This window comes from Ochotona princeps, chromosome 13 (assembly GCF_030435755.1).
Source record: "Ochotona princeps isolate mOchPri1 chromosome 13, mOchPri1.hap1, whole genome shotgun sequence".
Taxonomy (NCBI): Eukaryota; Metazoa; Chordata; class Mammalia; order Lagomorpha; family Ochotonidae; genus Ochotona; species Ochotona princeps.
The window spans coordinates 49,640,220-49,661,414 of NC_080844.1; the positions used below are offsets into that span (position 1 = coordinate 49,640,220).

Below are 21,195 nucleotides of genomic sequence, written 5' to 3' on the forward strand. Positions count from 1 at the left end.
TGATCCCCCAGGACCCTCAGAGAGTCGGCCACAAGTTAGGGCCCTGATAAAGGAGTGTGAGTCAGTGACAGATTTCATAAATAAAGGGGCACATGGAAGAGCATGATCTTATCTTCATATTTAAATGCAATTAAATGACCGTAAGATGTGGGGCTGCCTCAAGGCTTCCTTTACCACCAAGGGCACCAAAATAAATGTCTTGACACTATTTCCATGTGACTGATTAGGTGTAAGAGGATGTGTTTCTGGTTGGAGGAATAAAATTCTAGTTCTGTGGGGTTCCTGAAGGGAATTGATACAGCTAGGAGAGTATTTCCACATACCTCTTCTCCAGCTCCTCTGGACAGACTACTGGGTGCATGGAAGTCCTGGGTGCATGTTTCACCTCAAGCACATGGTTAAGGATGATTTTTGGCTTACTGCTGTGGGATTAGCACTTTCTTAAAACTCTCTCTAGGAAAGCAAAGAAAGCAAGGTGAAATGTAATTTCCTCTTTAATATTGACTGTCATTTAATCTAATATTATGGAAAATGATTAGATCTTAAAACCCCATAAATTACATTTGACATCTCTCTAGTGTGCCCTGCTCCTCCTTTCAGCAATTATACATGGCAACAGTGGACTGTGGCAGGATGTAGCATTCAGAATGCAGTTTGTTTATTGGCTCTTAATGAGAAGCAATTAATCTAAATCACCATAGGGGTGGATCCTTTGCAGAGCATTGGAATCAGAAGTGGCAGTTGGACCTTTTGACAAATGGGCTGCTGTGTCGTTAACAGCAACAGAAAGTTTACCAGGGTGTGTGTGATTGTGCCTTCTTTCTTTGTGCAATTAAGAAAGAAAACACCCACATTACTCAGTCACAGGAAAAATGGAAGCCGGCAACCTGGAGTGGGCATTCGGCCTAGTCATTAAGAAGCCCACATGCCTCCCAGGAGTGCCTGGATTTGAATACTGGCTGTAGTTCCTGACTTTTGCTTCCTACTCATGCAGACTCTGGGAAGGTGGTGGTGATAGCTCAACTACCTGGGTGGCTGGAACTCCCTTGCGAGACATGCATTGAGTTCCAAGCTTCAGCCCCAAGTATGACCTGTCGCAGGCATTCAGAAAATAAACCCCTTGCTAAACTACTCCTTTCCTCTCTCCCTCCCTCTCCTTTATAGTTAACTTGATCTGTTCTATCCCTTACTCCTTCAGTCATTCCTCTCCTGCTTTATTCCACCCTCCCTTGGCTGAGACAGTGGGGGTTCCTCGTTATGCTCTTACCTGGAAGACCCTTTTTCTTGTTTATTACTGTTATTGTGGTTTTCTCTTCGCTGCCTGTCTAGAGACCTCCTGGCATGGGATGACAGATCATTACCCAGAGTACCTGCCTGGGTAAATTGCTACCTCTCTGTCCCCTCCCCTTCTGCTTCACGTGGAGAAAGAGAGGAAGCAAAATCAAACAACCAGAACACAATAAAAACTCACCATGAAAAGAACAGACACTATCACAGGCTCTTTTGTTTTGGGATAATGGGGACAAATTGCAGCATGGTGGAAGATCCCATAAACATGAGATGATGGTGGGTATGGTGAGACATGGAACACCCATGAAGAAGGAGCTATAGGGTCAAAGGCATCCCCATTTCCTCTCCTGCTTTCGGTTGGATACTTTTCTTGTTCTTCTTTGTTTACACTGCCTCCTTGTCATCGCCTTGCTGTGTGCTTTCTCCCCTTCCCGTGTCACCAGTCCGGAACACAGCAAGAAGGACAAACTATTCACCTTGGGAGAGAAGGTTCTTAGTTTGAGCCCCAGTTTTAACACTTGCTAACCGACTCTGACTTCCAGCAAGTCACTGATCCCTGGTGTTGGTAAAATGGGGGGGTGCAATAGGCAGAATTATGACTCCCTAATTAGGTCCCAGTCCCCAAAATCTGCATATAGATTACATGCAAAGGTGGCAATGGGAAATTAATGTTTTGGGATGAATTAAAATGGCTGTCAGCTGACCTTGAAATATGGAGCTGTCAGTGGATTATCAGTGGATTATTGTAAATACAGTATTTCTTAAAAATGGGAAGTGAAAGAGTCAGATACACAATAATGGCAAACACTGAGCTGAATATTCCTGGCTAGGAACACAGGATAGAAAGGTGCCAGCAGCCATTGAATGTAGGAAGCCTTTCATCTCTGGAAAAGGCAAGGAAGTAGATTTTCCCCCCTGGATCCTCCAGAAAGGAGTCTGGCCCTGGAGAGCCTTTGTTCTTAATTTAAAAAGCTCTTTTCTGGCCTCTGACCTCCAGATAGGTGTGACAATCATGTTATTTAAGTCATGAAGTTTTTGGCCAACTAATCCAGGGGTGTGGTAGACTGAATGATTATAGGCTCACCATGCTTATGGTGAGTTCCTAACCCCAAGGTGATGGTGTCAGGAGGTGGACCCTCTTGGAGGTAATTAGGTCATGAAAATAAAGCCCTTCTCTTGATAGAAAGAACCTCAGAGAGTTCTCTCAGCCTCTTTCCACCCTGTGGTGATACTATGAGAAGGTGCTGTTCATTGCCTGAAAGAGGCTCTCACCAGATACTGATTCTGCCAGGTTTCCAGGCCCCAGAATGAAGGAAAACAAAGGATTGTTGTGTATAAGCCACTCAATCCATAATATTCTTATAGCAGCCAAAGCAGACTTAGTGAAGTGGGTGTGACGATACCTCCCTCCCTCTTCACGGGGCAGATTAAGGGAGGAGAGAAGCACTGGGACAGGACTTGGTCACCTGTGCGATGTAATGCAGCTCAGATACACTGAGGACCTTTCCCTCTGCCTGCAGGTGTAGGTATATAGAACAGGGGCCTTGAGCAGGGATTGAAAAGTTCAAACCAAACAAGTGGTATAAGTCTCTGTATACTTCTCAACAGCCTATTTTCTTTTCATTTTGCTATTTCTGGGAGCTAAATATTTCTCCCATTAGAGAGGAGGATCAACCCCTCCCCTGTCCTATTCTCTGTGCATCGTCTGTACCAGCCAAAGGACTGGAAGCCACCATTGGGTGTCACGGGCCCTTGTCTTAGGTGATTTACCTATGGGCCCTAAGAGTGGTTTTCACAGAAGTTGCTTTTCCCCATGTTAATCATACGCAGCAGTGAGAGGTATGGGGACCTGTCCTTGTTCCTCAGATTTGCAGTCAACTAGGGGTCATAATTTAATTGTTTTCTTTTTTTTTAATGTATTCTTTTATTGGGAAGTCAGGTTTACAGAGAGAAGGAGAAACAGAGAAAAAGATCTTACATCTGCTGGTTTACTCCCCAAATGGCCACAGTGGCCATTCGGGTCTCTTATGTGGCCATGCTCTACTTCTTTCCCAAATCATAAGCAGGGAATTATAAGGGAAATAGAGCAGCCAGGTCACGAACTGGCACTGATGTGGGATCCCTGAACATGCAAAGTGAGGACTTTAGCCACTAGACTACCACGCTGGGCCAGTTGAATTCTTTTATATGTTCATTTAATAATTATCCCAACTGAGCAAGGCAGTGAGTCAAGCGTGTAGTAACCTTGTAACCAACACTTGAGAAATTTTCAGCTTTGTTGTCTTCTTCAACTAGGCCAAGATGTAGGGTGTTTCAAGCATGTTTACTCCCCTCTGATTGTTTGCTCTGTAATAACCTGAAGGTTATATTACGTCTTATAAATATAACAATCCTTCCAAAATGCCTAGGGTGAGATTTCAAAAAATAGTCTTAAGTTGGTAGTTTCTCATAGAAAGAGGGTTAGCAGGTGAACTTATGGAAGTTCTTTTCTTTTCTTTTTTTTTATACCCATAAGATGAACTCTTAAGGATAACATACCAAATAAATGCTCTATCAGTGACAATCTGCAATTCTTAAATTAGTTGCAGTGGGTACTGTGCAATTAATTTCCGTTTACCATCCGTTGTGAACAGACTCTTTTCAGGATTTTACTCCCCTACAAATTCAACAAGATGCTTGTAAATTACATTTGTTTGTTCTAGATAATAGGCGTACTGGTGAGTGCTTTTTTTTCTTTATCTCTCTGTACAGTCATTGCTTTTCTGACTCCAGGCTTTGAAATGGTAGCTCTTCACTCAGGAGTCCCACTGTGGTCCCAGATATGCACAGCAGTCACTTGGATGCTTGAAACAACAAACACCTTGGATGATCTTGATTCAACTGTTTAGTTATTTCTCAACATCAAACACCGCTGGTTGTATATGTGTTGTGCCAAATCACATGACTTCAACCCAGATCTCAGCACCCTGCATCTGATGTCAAGAACACACATCTGGGCTTGTATCTTCCTGTAGGGATTCTAATGTGGAAGAAAAACAAAGCCCCAAAGCAAACTATAACAACACATCCAAAATAAGCATATTTCTACCAGTCTAATCCTGTATCTTTTATTTTTTCAGTCATAAAACTGCTTTTTGTTTCTCATAATTAGACTCGTTTTAAAAAAAATATTGGAAGTGAAGACCTTTCTGGAAAATGACATTGCCATCAATTTGTTAAATTTGTAGGCATTATGCTTTTACAAAAGAGTAATGGGAGGAGGCAGAGGAGCTATGCCCTGATGATGATTACTGGGAGGGAGCACCTTGACTGGTAGAGAAACATTGCTTCCAACTATTTTTATTCTGGTTGGTTTGTTGTGATAGAACTAGTTTGTTCAGAGGACTGCTAAGCCAAAAATATAGTGTATTGATTTTTTTAAAAAGATTTTTTATTTGAAAAGCATATTTTACAGAGGAGAAAAAGTGAAACACACAGAGAGGTCTTCTATCTACTTGTTCACTCCTCAAATGGCTACAATAGCTGGAACTGAGTCGAACTGGAGCCAGGGGCCAGGTGCTTTTTCTGGATCTTCCATGTGTTTGTTTGTAGGGTTCCAAGGAGTTGAACCATAAACAGAGAGTTGGATCAGAAGTGGAACAGCCAGGGTAGGAACTGGCACCCGTACTGGTTTCTGGCATTGTAGGCTGAGGATTAGCACATTAAGCCATTGTGCTGGTTGTAGTGCACTGATTTTTAATTATCATTTCTTAGAGAAAGAGAAATTTCTTTTACCTGTTGATTCAATTCTCAAATGCTGTAATATCCAACGGCCAGGTTGGGCCAATAAAATCAGAAACCAGAAGCTCAATCAAGGTCCGTGCTGGTGATAGGGACCCACTCCTTGAGCTATCACCTGTTATCTCCCAAGGCATGCATTAGCAGGAAGCTGGAATCCTAAACAGATCTGGGATTTGTACCCAGGCACTCCAATGTAAGAGGTATGGGTGTCCTAAGTGGCGTCCTCAACTGCTGAGTCAAATACCTGCTTCTGAACAGAGATTTGGTTAAGCACATTGAGAGCCCTGGGTGACTTTTGGCCTAACACACGTTATGTGTTTATTGAAGGTGTGCTTCATTCAGAGTGGCACAGAATACCAGATGTGATATAATCAAAAACCCCTGCCTTTAGGTGTCAAGAAGAAATTAATACATATGAGGCCTAAAAGAATTAATATTTCAAAATACATAAGTATGTGTTTATAGTTTCAAATACATTTAAACTTGAACTCCTTATTTCAAGTGAAAGCAAGTTTGCTGATAGAGTTTATGGAAGGCAGAGAGAATTTTGTTGGAGCTCTTAGGAAGTGTTACAAAAGAGATGGGGTTAGGATGGATCTTGCAGGGGGGCAGGGAAGATGCTGGGCTTTGTAGGCAGTAGGGTGACATTAATAAAGATCAGAATGTTAGACAAACAAGCAGGCCAAAAGAATTCTTGGGTGCTGAACAGCTTGAAAAGAGGTCAAGCCCAAGAACCCTGAAGTCCACTGGTGAAGGGTCCAAGGTGCCAGGCTTGAATGTACTAATAGGGAGAAGGTACTGGAGTTCCTTGTGTTTGGAGGACGCCTTAATTTGATCTTGGCTGTGGCTGGGTCACCTAGTCTTGGATGGGTAGGGACGTTTGGAAAACCAGGGCTGGGCAAGAGACTCCTCCTTCACAGGGGGAGTTGGTGATACCCTCCTTGACTTGGGAGCATGTCTTGTTGGTACCCACCCACACTTGGGCCCATTTATTACTCCACCCCCACACTACTGCCTTCCTAAATCGGTTAGTGCCTGCAACACGGCAGGTATTTGTGACCTTGTAAAATTTTCCAGGAGCAGGCAGTGGGTAGCATAGTCTTGCTGAAATTCCTGAAAGAATAGAGGACTCATGTTGCAAAAGTGTATGTGGGTGTGCACATTTGTAGACATGGAGAATACCTTGATTTTCAAGGCAAAAAACAATCTTATAATCAGGATATTTTGAAAAAAAGTGAAAGAGATGAGGAACATATTCTTGTCGTTTAGGAATAAACACTGTTAACAGGCAAGTTTTTTCTTCAAGTTGTTTATCCATACATCATTATTTGCATGAAATGCAGTTTTTTTTAACAAAATTAGGCTTATGTTTCGTGTGTGGACTGCTTTTTATGCACCTTTTAAAATATGATTATATTTCATGTGTCATAAGATGATTTGAATTCATGTTTAATAGCTGCATAATATTCCATTAAATAGATTTAGTCTACTCTATTTAATCATTCTATCAGGCCTTTGGGTTATTTCCAACTTGGTATTATTATAAATAACATGATATGAACATACAGGTGCATAAACCTTTTATTGGGTCCCTGATGGTTTCCTTGGACAGATTCCTAGAAGAGAATTTACAAGGTCAGATACTATGAATATTTATAAGGCTTGTTCCATATTGCCATGGTACCTTCCAGAGTGTTCATGTCAATTTATACTTGTGTCAATACTTAGTGCCCAGTTCTACTGCCTTTGCCATGGTCACAAGTAGATTCTCTATTGCCAAATTCAGTGATCAGTTTTCAGTAGTAATCCCCTTGTTTTCAGGAGTGCATGACTTAGAACTCTTTCAGGTGCTGAAAATGTGGATAAACTTGAGCACTACATATACTGTCTTTCCCCATATCCACATACTTACGATAAGGTTGAATTTATAAGTTGTGCACAGTAAAAGATTTACTACAATGACTAATAGTAACACAGATTACAAAATACTAACAAAATTTTCCACATCACTACTTTCTCACTTTGGGGTGACTTGGGAACAAGCACTTTAATAGCTAGAATATGGATCCAGTAATCCATAAGGCTACTAGTGGTCAGGGAGTGGGTAGCATGGACAGTGTTTAAATGATGGATGAAAGGGCTGGCTCCTGTCCCAGGAAATGGTGTGGGATTTTATCTTGTTCAGAGTGGAGCCCAATTTAAAACTTGAAAATTGTTTATTTCTGAAACTCTCTTCTTCAGAAAAAGCATTTATGCTGGATTAACTTCAGGCAACAAAGCCATGGAAAGGAAATTGAGAACAAAAGGAAACGATTAGATTCCTTTCTGTTGACCATCAGGTGTGTTTACTATTCTCTCCCCTGCTACACCTTCATTGAGGACACCTCATTCTTTGAGTATTCTTGTCTGCTTCGTTTCCAGCTTCCTGTGTATCCCTGAGAACCTTAAATAGGACTCTGAAGTTCCCTTCATTCTCTGGACCCTATGTTACCTTTATTTTAAGACATGGTGATCTCCAGATTCATATATTTAAAATATATATATGTGTGTATGTATGTATGCATGCATGTATGCATGTTTATTTAGAGCAATCTTCCACCTGCTGATTCTTTCTTCAAATGCCCAAATTAAGTAGGGACCCAATTACTGGGACATTATCCACTGCTTTCATAAGCAGGAAACTGGATTGCAAGTGGAGGATTTGAAACTTAAACTGATGCTCTGATGTGGCATGCAAGAACCTGGGCAGTGACCCCTGTGTTTGCTTCCAGATTCCTATCTTTAGCTACAATATAGATACTGATGTCTCTTAAAGCTTTTCAGAAGGCCAGCTACTCCCCTGAAAATAAATTTGAATATCCATTGCCATTTGGAAGTGCACTAGGTATTTTAAAACCAAGTTTTTTTCAAAGTCCCAACCAGCCTCTTGTGAGTTTTCCTATCTCAAACATACTTACACCATTTTTCTGAACTGTTTATGCTAAAAGAAAACTATCAACAGAATTATTTCTAAATTTTACTATTGTAAGTAATTGCAAGATAAATGTAGAGCTACAACATTTCTTCAGTGGATCCCTTCACTTTCTTGTGACATACTACAGTATGTCCTTCTGCATGCCCTTGTATTTTTTCTTTCAAAATGAAACCAGAGACTCACCACCTATAAACACCATAAACACCATAGCATTGTATCTGTTCAATATGGCAGCCAGCATTAAAAGTTCAAAATGCAAGCCATGGTCTATCAGCATCCTTTTTGTGTGTATCTACAATGCTGTCTGTCTCTTGGGATACAGTTAAACTCCTTCTATCACCTAGGAAACTGAGTTCTTTCTCTCTCCTTGCTTGTCTCCATTAGTCCCTTCCCTCTTCTTTCATTTCTTCCTTCCTTCTGTCCTTCCGTCCATCTGTGCCTCTATCCATCTGTGTTTCTTCCTCTTGGAAGAAAGTTGGTATTTATTTGTAAAACACAGAGCAAAGCCCCAAGAAGCTTGGCCAAATTCTTAGAGTCTCTTAGGTGTTTAAGGTGGGAAGTATTTGCGAATTGAGTTTGGGACCAAGAGACAAGTGTTCAGTTCCTGTCTGAATTTCTGATTTGTTAGTGGTCTTTGTGGCCTTCGTTAGGTTGGTCAGTGGTGCTGTGTTCTTTAGGTAATTTCTTAGTGGTCAAATGACCACACAATCTGGAAGTTCTACATGCAGTTGATAGTAGCTTTCTGCCTTGAAATCCTCCTAAACAAAACCCCTCAAGACAGTATCTGATATTGAGGTGTTATGTGTTGGAAAAATAAGTGACTTCATGAGTCAGGTGATTAGAATCTTACAGGCGTGGTTGTACAACTCCTTCAACCCAGTGTGGTAATTTTACTGCTGTCAAAAGATGATGCTTTAAGATAATGGAGAGAGACTAGGTGACTGGGACATCCTGATACTAAGCATCTGCCTTCAAGGTGTTGTTAGGGGTTCAGTTGTAATCCCTTTATTGCTTGTTATTCTTCCATCTGTACAATTAGGGGCACCAATTATTTTGGCTGCTTCATCCCGTTAAAGGGGTGATATTTTTAATGTTGTGCATCATTTCCTTGGGTCCAGACCCCTATTTCCCTTTTCACATGTCATCATCTCATTATATTTTCTTCCGACTCCTCACCCACTCAGAACCTCTTAGTCCCATTCTTGCTTTATTTCATCCAGAAGGACTTACCATCCTGTGATGCTACATATTTTTCTTGTTTATTATTTATTGTGCCCTCACTGCAATGATAATTCTGTGGGAGGAAGGATATTTTAAGTGTGCTAAGGATCTACTATTCAGACTCTGTTATATAGTAACATAAGGCATTGCTCTTTTTCTATTCAGAAAAATATCTCCCTGCTCCTAGTCTGGAACTAGACTTTGTTTCATGGTCTTTCTGCGCTCTCTGGCAGAGTGGGAGACTGGGAACCTTGAGGTTTCACCTCATTTTAGGAGACAGCACAAAGGAGGAACAGAGAATAGGCAATCGAATAAAGCAGTATATTCATCAGTGATGTCATAAGACTCACGCAGCAGGAAAGGGCATGCTGGGGAGGTTTCTGGGGAAGCCTTTTGACATCTTCGTTACTAAGTCTGACTGGTTTAGATGAAATCGAGTTTGCAGGTGTTTGAAAGTGTGTGCCGAGGAAGAACCAGCCCCGCATGATTTGTGACTTCCATGTGGGTCTTTGGGAATTTGCAGCACACCATTTAAAGTTAGGATTTAAAATTATTCAACTTCTCCAGGAATTCCCTGCAACAAATTATTATCAGTCAAAATGTGTCTAAATTCTAAAGCTTGTCTGACTGTAACCTGAGATCCAGCAGTTCAGTTACAGAGTGTCAGGGTCTGTGGAGTCGGAGGCAGTGGCATGCTTGTATTCTGTTCCTGAAACCTCACAGGAGAGCTGGGAGTGGGCACTGAAATAGTGATCATGGTTAGCAAATTCCTGGTAGGCTACTGATTGGTGTTCACTGCTGTGGTGCTAATCTTTGCTAATAGAGTATTTTCCTTAATTTATTGCCAGAAAGGCAAAAGTATATAAAATGTAACATAATATCTTACTCCCTAACCCTGTGGGTGTGTGTTGGGGGACGAGGTGGGGTGCGTGTGTTTAATTTTGGAGAAAACACAGAATATGAGATTTACTTCCTAGCAAACATAATGCCTAGATTTTTTAGAAATCTAAACTGTGTACACATTGTTGTGTGGCAGCTCTGTTGAACTCAGTGAATCCTTTTATTCATTAAGTAGTGACTCCCCAAGTCCCCCACACCCTTTGAGTCTGGATGGGAGACAATCCCCACATCACCCCTGTTGGTCCTCAACCTCCTTGGCATCCCTTCTGACTTCAGCTGTGCTGTTATCCTGGTTGATTTAAAGATAAAGGTTAACATTTATTTAGCAGTTACATGCCTGCCGCTGCATTAAGCCCTTGTAACCATTCTCTTATTTCATACTTTGAAGCATCGTGGAACAGGTATGATTTTTATCTCTCTCCTGTAGTTGAGATAACACACTTAGAGTAAAGAATGACACCTGCTGTGTCCACAGAAAGCAGTGGACTGTGGGTTTGAACTCAGGCTGTCTGCGCCTAGCATCTGCGGCATTCATCATCAGCTCACTCATGTTTAGAATGTCCCTCCTCTCCACATCGCTTATCAGAACCTTATGGATAAAGCACCCAGACAGAAAGGAGTAAAATCAAACAAAAACCTGCCATGGGGTCTCTGCGTCAAAATCACTCAAACAGAATTCACATCTAAACAGTCATCAGTATAGATTATGTACATACTATGGAACATTGAAAGCCGGATGTTTGTAAATTGGTAGAAATAAGATACTATACATTTCCTGGGACTCACACGACTAACTTGTAGATGCCTGGGCTGTAGATATATTTAACTTAACATGGACACAAATTTTTGAAATCCAGTTTTAAATATCTAAAGGAACAATGTGCATGTTCCAATTTGGTAGCACCCTTGCCACTTCTTGTGTTCTCGATCTGCATCGCTTTACACACTGTGAACCCACAACCATGTGAATGCCCCACACCATTTGGCATGCCTGTGTGACAGTAAAAATTTGGTTGTGTGCAGGATAGGATAGGCAAGGTGTGTTTTTACCTTCGGACTTAACTGATGACCAGTTGCTGTTAGTATCGTACTCATCTTCTCTGTTGTTTTATGAGCAGTAGGAACTAATACTCTTTCCCCAGTTGGGTGGCTAGTCATTTAACTCTTGTTATTCCCTTGATAAATAGTAGATATGCGTCCCAAGAGGGAAAGGTTTTTTTGTGAAGCTGCTTTTTTATGTGTGTGAATTTCGTAGAGTATTTAAAATAGCAAAGATTAAGACTTGCTTTTCGGATTTCTACTTGTCCCTTGGCAAAGATTGTAAAGTTTTATGATTGGAAGGTATCATAAAGCATTTGTGTGCCTGTGTGTGTGTGTGTTCGCTTGTGTTTTGCACTGATCAGAGGAGCCCTAGGGAAGCTGCTTTCTTCCTGAGCCCATTTCTTCATTTGTAAAATACCAACCTCAAGGTATTTGCATGAGGTTTTATCAAAATATCAGGTAGAGTCCCTGACACAGCTTATAAATCCAAATAATGTGGATTTCTATTTCTCTTCCTTCCATTCTTCTCAGAAAGTAGGATTGAATAGAGACATTGCCAGTGATATCAAAGTATATAAAAGAATTTCATGAGAATGCCAGAGAAAGGTCACAATAAAAATGCGCTCTTTCCAACAAAAGCCCTCTAGGCCTGCTATGCCTGAAGCATGTGCAGGCTTTCTCTGCCAGCTTGGGCCTCTCTACATATATGTTGTATTGCTTGTGGAATTATTCATTTGTTGATACATGGAAAGAAACAGCATGGAGAGCAATAGAGGTTCCATAGAAAAACCCTTTGTCCTATTTACTCAACAGTAATTCCTATTCAGTGTATCGTAATTCAAGGTATGTAAAAGAAAGTCCATTTATGATGTTAGGATTATCTTCTGATTTAAATCGTGGGCATGATGCTTATTTATACCTGCATAAAATAAGCAGTTTAATTTCTCTGCTCCAGAGGAAAAATGATTTCACTGCCTGTTAAGTAGCCTGATGGTCCACAGTGTAAAGCTTATGAGGCCAGGGATGAAGGCTCCATCCTTGTCACTATATTTGCCTCTTTAAACTCTGCAGTCTCCGTGGAAGTCTGCTGCGAAGCTTTCTCAAGGGCAGCTGGAAGCTTTTACCTTTCCTGCAACCCTGGACAGAGCCTTACTTGGGATCTTGGACTTTGTCTATAGCTAACTTTCCCTGGGTTCTTCAATCATGGTTAAGACAAATTATATTGCGTACGTTTTTATAATGTTTGTGATAGCCACTGAGGGCTTATTTCAGTGAAGCCAAAGGAAATATTTGAGGAAAGAAGTAAGCTTGTCTTGGAAGCTACAATGGAATAAGAGAGAGAATGGTTATGAATCTTGGCAATGAAAAGACCTAAATTTGTTTAAAGCTTATTTTTTAGTAATAACATATGCTTTGGCTAACTTTTTTTTTTTTTTAGAAATATGTACTAGCTAATAGTTGTATAAGATATGGGAATTAGTTTTGGTTTTTTATTGTGGTTGTACTGTGTGCTCCATGGTTCAGACCATGTGATAGGAGAAGCTAAGATATGGTGGACATATACACACAGTCAAGGAGAACTATTGCTGGAAATAAAATCACTTCTTCATTTAGCCACTCAGCAAATATTAGAAACTCAGATATTTTAATCAAGCTGGATATTAAAGTCTATAAGGGCTGTGTGGCTTATGAAGTCAGAGGCATAATCAGGGGATGCAGGTTGTCAGGCTTTTTAAAGCATTTCGCAATACAGAAAGATAAAAAATAAAGCATTAAATGGCTTTCAGCAGGGTAACATCAGAGTCAGCTATTTTAAGAATATATGGAACAAGACCGGCATGGTAAAAATTACTGGATCTGCTCCACACATCCCATAGATAATTTTGTTCTAGACTAAGACCTTTATAATAGATAGAGAATGGTAGTGTTAATTTTGAGGTTAAGATACACAGGACTCAGAAACTAAGTGCAGGGCCCAGTGGCGTGGCCTAGCGGCTAAAGTCCTCACCTTGAACGCCCCGAGATCCCATATGGGCTCTGGTTCTAATCCCGGCAGCTCCACTTCCCATCCAGCTCCCTGCTTGTGGCCTGGGAAAGCAGTCGAGGATGGCCCAAAGCTTTGGGCCCCTGCACCCGCGTGGGAGACCAGGAAGAAGATCCTGACTCCTGGCTTCGGATCGGTGCAGCACCGGCCACTGCGCTCACTTGGGGAGTGAATCATCAGATGGAAGATCTTCCTCTCTGTCTCTCCTCCTCTCTGTATATCTGACTTTGTAATAAAAATATATAAATCTTTAGAAAAAAAGAAACTAAGTGCCGGAAGTGAGTGATAAAGTAGTGAAAGATGAATGCCAACCTTGTATTTCACAATGGTAAATGGCAGAAACAGTCATGGACCCACTGGACACTATGGAACCCATAGAGCTGGGGAATGATGCCATTTGGGGCCATTTTGAGTGGTAGGTGTTTGCTGAACATTTGAATAGAAGAATCTTACAGGAAGATTCAAAAAATCAGATCAGTGTTGTGTTGAGGATGCCTGGGACGTGAATGCTCCAGAAGAATGAAATTGTTAGTGGTTGGCACAAAGAAAGGTCTGAGGGTCTCAGTGTCTATGGGGTTTAAATACTGAAAAGTCCACATGCCTTAAGTAAGAGCCATATCATTGAAGTGCTGTGGGCCAAAGGTTTATTGTGCTATTTACAGGGGAAGTTTAAATGCTAATTGGAGCTATGGCTTACATAGAATATATGTTACGCTGTGTGCCAAAAGTCAGTTTGCGTATTGTCAGACTCGAGTTATGTTGGGGGAACTGAGGTCTTCAGAAGTTAAATAACTTTCTGAGGATGATGGAACATGACAGAGCATAGCCAGCTCTGGTGCCAGAGTGCTACATGATTTTGTTCATTTGACTTAGGGATGACAAACCTTCTCTGACAGTAGCATTTGTCCAAAGACCTTTGGGGACATGTGTTCTGGACTATGTCACTAATAAAGGGATCAGAAACCTACTTAAATCAATTAAATTGTCAAAACAGTTCAGAAACAACAAAACAATGAGATCACAGGGGATCCCATCTCAAAACAAAAGAACAATAGAGTGACATGGAAAATTGAAATTAAGAGGGCCTGGCGTGATAGCCTAATCACTAAAGTCCTTACCTTAAATGCACTGGGATCCCATACAGGTGCCAGTTGTGATCCCGAAAGCCCCACTTCCATTCCAGCATCCTGCTTGTTTCCTGGGAAGGCAGTTGAGGACGGCCCAAAGAATTGGAACCCTGCACCTGCATGGGAGACCGGCAGAGGCTCTGGGCTCCTGGCTTTGGATTGGCTCAGTGCTAGCAGTTGTGGCTGCTTGGGGAGTGACCCAGCAGACCCTCTTTCTTGCTCTCTGATTATCTGCTTTTCCAATAAAAACAAACAAAACCTTTTTTAAAAAAATTGAATGAAAAACCAAACAGAGGAAGGATGGAGACAGCAAGAGAGAGGCCAGTTTTGACTAACCTGAAGTTAGAGGACCGAGGACCGTAAGGTTCTTCAAGTATGGAAGTCAAAATGAAGCTTTTTGGGCCCAGCGTGGTAGCATGGCGGTTAAAGTCATCGCCTTACATGCACCGGGATCCCATATGGTCACCGGTTCTAATCCCGGTGGCCCCACTTCCCATCCAGCTCCCTGTTTGTGGCCTGGAATGGCAGTCAAGGATGGGCCAAAGCTTTGGAATCCTGCACCCACGTGGGAGACCCGGAAGAGCTCCTGGCTCCTGGATTCGGATTGGCTCAGCTCCAGCCGTTGTGGTCACTTGGGGAGTGAACCATCGGATGGAAGATCTTCCTCTCTGTCTCTCCTCCTCTCTGTATATCTGTGTTTCCAATAAAAATAAATAAACCTTTAAAAAAATGAAGCTTTTTATGTGCTGGGCTAACTTTGCACACTACTTCAGTTCAGAATGAAGAAAAGCCTATGAGCCATATTTCGCATAGAGGTCCGAATGTCCCTTGAAGTGCTGTGATAACAGTAATGTACATGGTCCTATTAGAATGATTGAATTCTATGTGTTTGTTTCCCGTCATTAATTCTTTTCTGTCTTTTCAGATCATGCTTCTTAGTGATCCTGAATTGGAAAGCAGCATCTTGATCAGCTCAGATGAAGGAGCAACCTATCAAAAGTACCGCCTCACCTTTTACATCCAGAGCCTGCTCTTTCATCCCAAGCAAGAGGACTGGGTGCTGGCCTACAGCCTCGATCAAAAGGTGAAAGCATAGTGTTTCCGTTCTTGTTACTCTTATCCCTCCCTATGAAAAGCATTTGTTTTGGGGGGACTCAATGTATCTTCTCTGCAACCCTTTTCATTCTTTCTACAGTAGCTAACTTTTCTTTCTAAAGTATCAAAACATATAGGCAGAGTACCTATCTCTTTCTTTGATGGGACTATTGCATTATTCAGCTGTTTATTACTATAATGAAACACTTGAGACAGACTACGTAGGAAGGATGGAGTTCTATTTTAGCACACAGTTTTGGAGGTTCAGAGTTGAAGGTTGGGCAGCCTCATTTGCTTGGCATCTGGGGATGGAGGTCTTTCTGGCAGTATCCTGGCATCACATGGCACAAGGAGGCATGCCTGTCTGTCTCTTCATAAATTTACCGTGATTTGGTCATGGGCCTCATCCCCTCCACCTAATCTACGCTAATCAATTCTCAGAGGCCCTGTTTGCAAACACCATAATTGGATAAAGTCTTTGTCCTCTTGCTATCATGGAATTTTGAGAACCAGGACTGTAATGCAAGGGGTCACTGTGAGACACCCAAACTAACATCCAGACCACAACAGCTATTTATCATAGTGAATTTTAAAATGACTTACTGTGTAACTTTTTTTTTTTTACTCATTTGAACTTGTTTAAATACCTCTGTGAGAGAAAGTAGGCCATAGGTAATCATAACAATTTATGTAGTGACTATAGTAAACAAAGCTTCAGGGAAGTTGAAGTGCTGTCCAAGCTGGAGGGGCCAGGATTAGTCAAATTCCAAGGCAAGGGTGGTGTTTTCCTCCACTCCAAGCTGCCTTGATTGGATGAAAATTGAATATACCGTTGCTTTCTGTTTGGCAGTGCAAGGGGAGCATCAACCAACTCTGTTTACATGTTTTGCAAATGTACATTAAAGACATAACAGCCTGGCAAGGCTTCCTTTCTGAGCTCCAGACCCATCTTTTTAGCTATGCATGTGACATTATGTGATTCAGCAGCATCTTATTCAGTGTTTTCCAAAAATGAATGCTAAATCTCTGTGCAACATTACTAGCTGTCTTCCATGATGTTCTAAGTTCTATCCATGTAATTGCAAAGACAGAAACCTAGAAAGTGTAATTAATACTTCCTTGTTCCTGCTAGACCATCTTTGATTTTGTTTTTAGGTTTTATCTCCAGAATCTCGTAGAGGGTCCACCAGCCCTTCCCTGATCTGGGCCTCACCCCGTCCTCCAATTTCCCTTCTTTGTGCTGACTCTCAGTTATCACTTCCCTTTGAACGGTCTCCTTGTGTCAATTGTCAGAGCTGTTCACCCACTTATTAAAGTTCTTTTCCCTGATGGAAGCCTCACTGTTGTTGGAGCTCACCCCTAACACTGCTTCCTAAGGACACTTTCTCTAAACTCTGACAAAGCCAAGGCCTATTGCTGCTCTTTGTGCTGGCACTAGGTTCCTGTCCACTAGAGTACAGGTCCACACTTGAGATTTACATCAATGTGCATATAAATTTAAAATCACCCACACTTCTCATTAGATTTCATTATGTGTGTGTGGGGGAGTGGGGCATTATTTTACTCACTACTCTAGCACCAGTCCCTGGCATAGTATCTGGTTCTTATCAGTTCTTAGCATACATTGGTACCTGTTTTGTAAGTGAATTAGTGTGTAAATGCTGCCCAACTTGCCCTCTATAGATGACCAAATTGTAATTAAGAAAAAGGATGTTACATTACTCTTATTTTCACTCCCTGTCATCTCTGGAACCTTAGAGCAGTGCTTGATGTCAAAGTATTGTTTTATAATGTTGTGGGATCAGTCAATGAGAGGGAAGAGATAATTACAAGCTCTGCTCACATAGAGATATTGACAATGTAACCTTGATTATTAACAGCTTCTTTTCTTTTAAGTAGAACTCTCTTGAATCCTGAAACAGTTGCTCCACAGTATATAAAGTTTGAATATGCTATTGTGATTGTATGTGTGTATGATGTCAGTGCCTTTAAACAATATTTTCACCATAACCTTTATAGCTCTCGTTAATTAAGTTTCACAGTGGGTCCCGGGAGCTTAGTGCAATCCTCTAAGGACACCCACATGACATTTGCAGAGCAGAAGTCATCACCAATACAGTTCTTTCATGGCATCAAATGGAGAGTGTATGAAAGACTTAGCCAAATGTCAGTCTGTTTATATACTTAGTAGAGTCAAAAATTTTAAACTGTATTGAAAAAATGAATGATTTTAGTGTTCAATGGTTGGGTGGTGAGTTAGCATGATGAAATTCAAAATTCTGAAAACATTTATTTATACAGAGATGATCTAGATTAGGAGCAATGGACTTGGGTATCCAGGAGCATCCCGGCTCATCACCATAGCATTTGGAAAAACCTTTGGGATTTTGCTTGAAAGAAACCCTTGTGGATGGAAGGCATTCAAAACGCTTTCAGATTTGGTGATTTACTGTTTTACTTAGCAAAATATTTAGGATTGTAACAGTGAGTATTGATGGACTTTTCTAGTCACACTGCAGATTTCTGGATGTATTATCCCTTGGATATTCCTTCTTGTTGACATCTTTTGCGAAAAGTGGCTGGACATTCTTCAGAGCTGTGACGTTTCCAACCAATGTGAGGTCATTCTTCTTCTAAATAAATGATGTGATTAGGCAGATGATGCCCCTGGCAACACTTGCAGAGCATTGAGACACCTAGTCCCAGTCATTCAAGTTGCAGAAGAGTTTTTCTTTATTTTGGGGGGCCAATTCAACAATTTAAAATCAAGGAGACTGATACTATGCGGCAGGAAATGAAGATGCAAGTGCAGTAGTGTGTTATTTCAGACTAAAGCCTTCTCATGTGCATGCATTGAGGCAGCTGTTTTCTGCTAGAGAAAATGAAAAGTACTAGTATTAAGGTAACTGCTGCATTAAAGGGAGATGTTTGTGGTGAAGAGTGAATCGATGTTTCCATTATTGTACCTTTGATGAAATGCACTAGCAATTTCTTTAGAATCGCTAAAGCTATCTCCTTATGTTGTGTGTATTACAGAAGACCTAATTGAATGAGATTTTAAAGGGACAATATCCAGTTGCTTTACTTTCCAAGCTACTGTCCCACAGCTCCAGGGAATCTGTCATGGATCTCACTCAACAGGGGCATGATAGTGATTGTGTGTAAAGCCCCAAGAAATGAATCCAGCATTTGGTTAGTGGAGATGCTAGATGGTGGGGTTCCATGTTAATAGAGAAACACAGCTAGCTGATCCTGATCAGGTCCTGATTCATGGGAGAGATGATCCAAGTCTTCTAATTCCTGCAAATGGGTGAGGCTGCCATGCATTTGACCCCCTGGTCCTGATTCCTCCAGGTCTTCTGAGTTCTTTTCCATTTCCTGATCAGTTTGGCCTGGGCTTGTGACCAATTCCTCTTATTCTTCCCTTTCCATGAGCTCCATTTCTACCGATTGTCACGCCAACTTCTGCTCCGCCTGAGATAATCCTCTACGCTTGTTTTAACATAAGAGGATTCAGTTCATAGTTCAAACAAGAGTTCATTGTTGGCTATGGTAATTTTCAGAGCCATTTTGAAGGACCACTGAGATTTTTAAAAATATATATTTGTTTATTTTTATTGGAAAGACAGATTTACAGAGAGAAGGAGAGATGGAGAGAAAGATCTTGCATCTGCTAGCTCACTCCCCAGGTGATCACTATGGCAAAGCTGAGCCAATCTGAAGTCAGAGTCCAGGAGCTTCTTCCAGGTCTGCCATGTGCTTGCAGGGTCCCAAGGCTTTGAGCCATCCTCTACTGTCACAAGCAGGGAGCTGTATGCAAAGTGGAGCAGCTGGGACATGAGCTGGTGCCTGTATAGGATCCCAGTGCATGCAAGGTGAGGATTTAGCTACTAAGCTATTGTGCCAGATCCCCTTAGGTAGGTTTTGAAGACACTGCAGGCCTTAAAGTAGATAGCTACTCTTCTCACTGTTGTAGAGAGATGGGTGCTTAAGTGGCCACAATTTACATAGTATTGAAGCCAAAGTCATATGCTCATGGACTTACAAGTATAGACAGAGGGCTTCAGCGGATGGAGAGCTGACAGAAACAGTTTTTCTGCTTTATGGTGGGATTGTAAAGCTCTTTTTCCATTTATCTTGGCAAAATGGAAGTTTAATGTGTACTTCTGACCTTGGAAACATAGATGGAGAGCTGGGTATTTCATACTCTGTTGTTTTCAGGTACTTCTGGAATAGAATGGTCTAGAACTTTCAACTATTTCAATATGGAAAACACTTTCTGATATTCTAGTGCATGTAACCTTTGGTCATTGTTACAGTTAATATTGGCATGAAGCTAAGGGTAATTTTTAATATAAAATTTATTTTTAATTATCACAATAACTGTACAGGTACATGGCATATACTATTTTTTTGATTCATACAATGAAACCACAACATTTAGCATATCATCACTTCAGCATTCAACATTTCCTTTTAGTGAGCTAAGGGTTTCTGTTGATCACCTCCTGTGAGCCCGGTTCAAAAGTAGCTGAAATATTGACAAGCTGGTTAAGAAGCTAAAGCAGTTTTAGGCATGGCGACCAGCTATTTAGAGCCCAATAGGGAGGAGGTAGTAGTCCTATGCCAACTTTACTGATTGGGTCATTCGTGGGCAGTCACAGCAGGAGCAGGGCTCAGGCAAATTAGGGTATGTTTGGAACGTGCACAGTCTGAAATATCAAAAGGAAATTTAAACTTGTACCTCTGGATACAAATGAAGCTCTGCTTTTAATTTACATTCTCGTTCTAAACCCTCAGATTAAAAATGTAATTGTATTCAGATCCTCCAGGATTAGTGGGTGATGATGACTTTGTCGGTTGCCAGAGGCCGAGGCAGACTTTGTGTCTTACTTACCTGGGAGAGAGAAAGCTGTTGGGGATTAGCTGGCGATGTCCATGGTTTCAAAGCTTTTTCTCTGTGGAATAGAAATAACACTGAAGGGCACTTTTATTTAAAGGAAAGCATTGCATTTTCATTAGGTCGTCTCCCATTTCTATAAAACCATTTGTGTGTCATTTAGAAAAAAGAAAAATCTATAACCTCGCCAACCTATGACGAATGTCCACTGTTCTCACAAATGTCTCATCAGTACACTGGAAATGTGCTGTCTCCATTACCATAGAAACACTGGGGGGTGGAGCAGCCACTGTGTGAGTGAGGGACACAAGGAGAGATCTTTTATGCTATTCAGACACTGCTCCCCTGGGCTGAGTTCTAAATGCTGTAACTTGCATTTGAGGAGCTCTGTGACCATCTGTATTAACATTGCTCATGGAAACATGAGCTCCAGGTGACAACCTTCAGCAAAACTATGTATCTTATGGCCTGCATCTTCCCAGATCTGCCCTCTCTGTGTTATGTTCCAGATTTTCTGGCCTCCTGCTCTGACTTCTTGGTATCCATTTTGGTAACCTTAGAGGTTTTGTTGAGAGAAAAGAATGTGTCCTAGAATTAATGGAAGATGTGGTTTTAGGATGGATACAGGATGTATGCTTTAGGAAGAGTACTCTGCAGTTATACCTTCTTGGTGGAAATTCAGTTGCAGAGGAGGTTTGGTACAGACAGCTGTAGCCTCACATAGCCTTCTCTGGGTTCTTCCCTAGGTCCTGTGTGGGCTGACCTTTCTTGTATATTCACTGACCTTTCTTCCTCACTCCACTGCCCTGTCTCCTGCTAGACT

At 41.3% G+C, this 21,195-nt stretch overlaps 1 protein-coding gene across 2 annotated transcripts in view; it reads left to right on the forward strand.

The window, feature by feature from the left end:
- SORCS3 (sortilin related VPS10 domain containing receptor 3) overlaps positions 1-21,195 on the forward strand; it is a 567,293-nt gene that overhangs the window by 288,568 nt on the left and 257,530 nt on the right. For both annotated transcript variants that reach the window (XM_004580224.4, XM_058671671.1), the window contains one exon: positions 15,303-15,461. In XM_004580224.4, the coding sequence (XP_004580281.3) occupies positions 15,303-15,461 (159 nt within the window). The remainder of the gene's footprint in view (positions 1-15,302; positions 15,462-21,195) is intronic.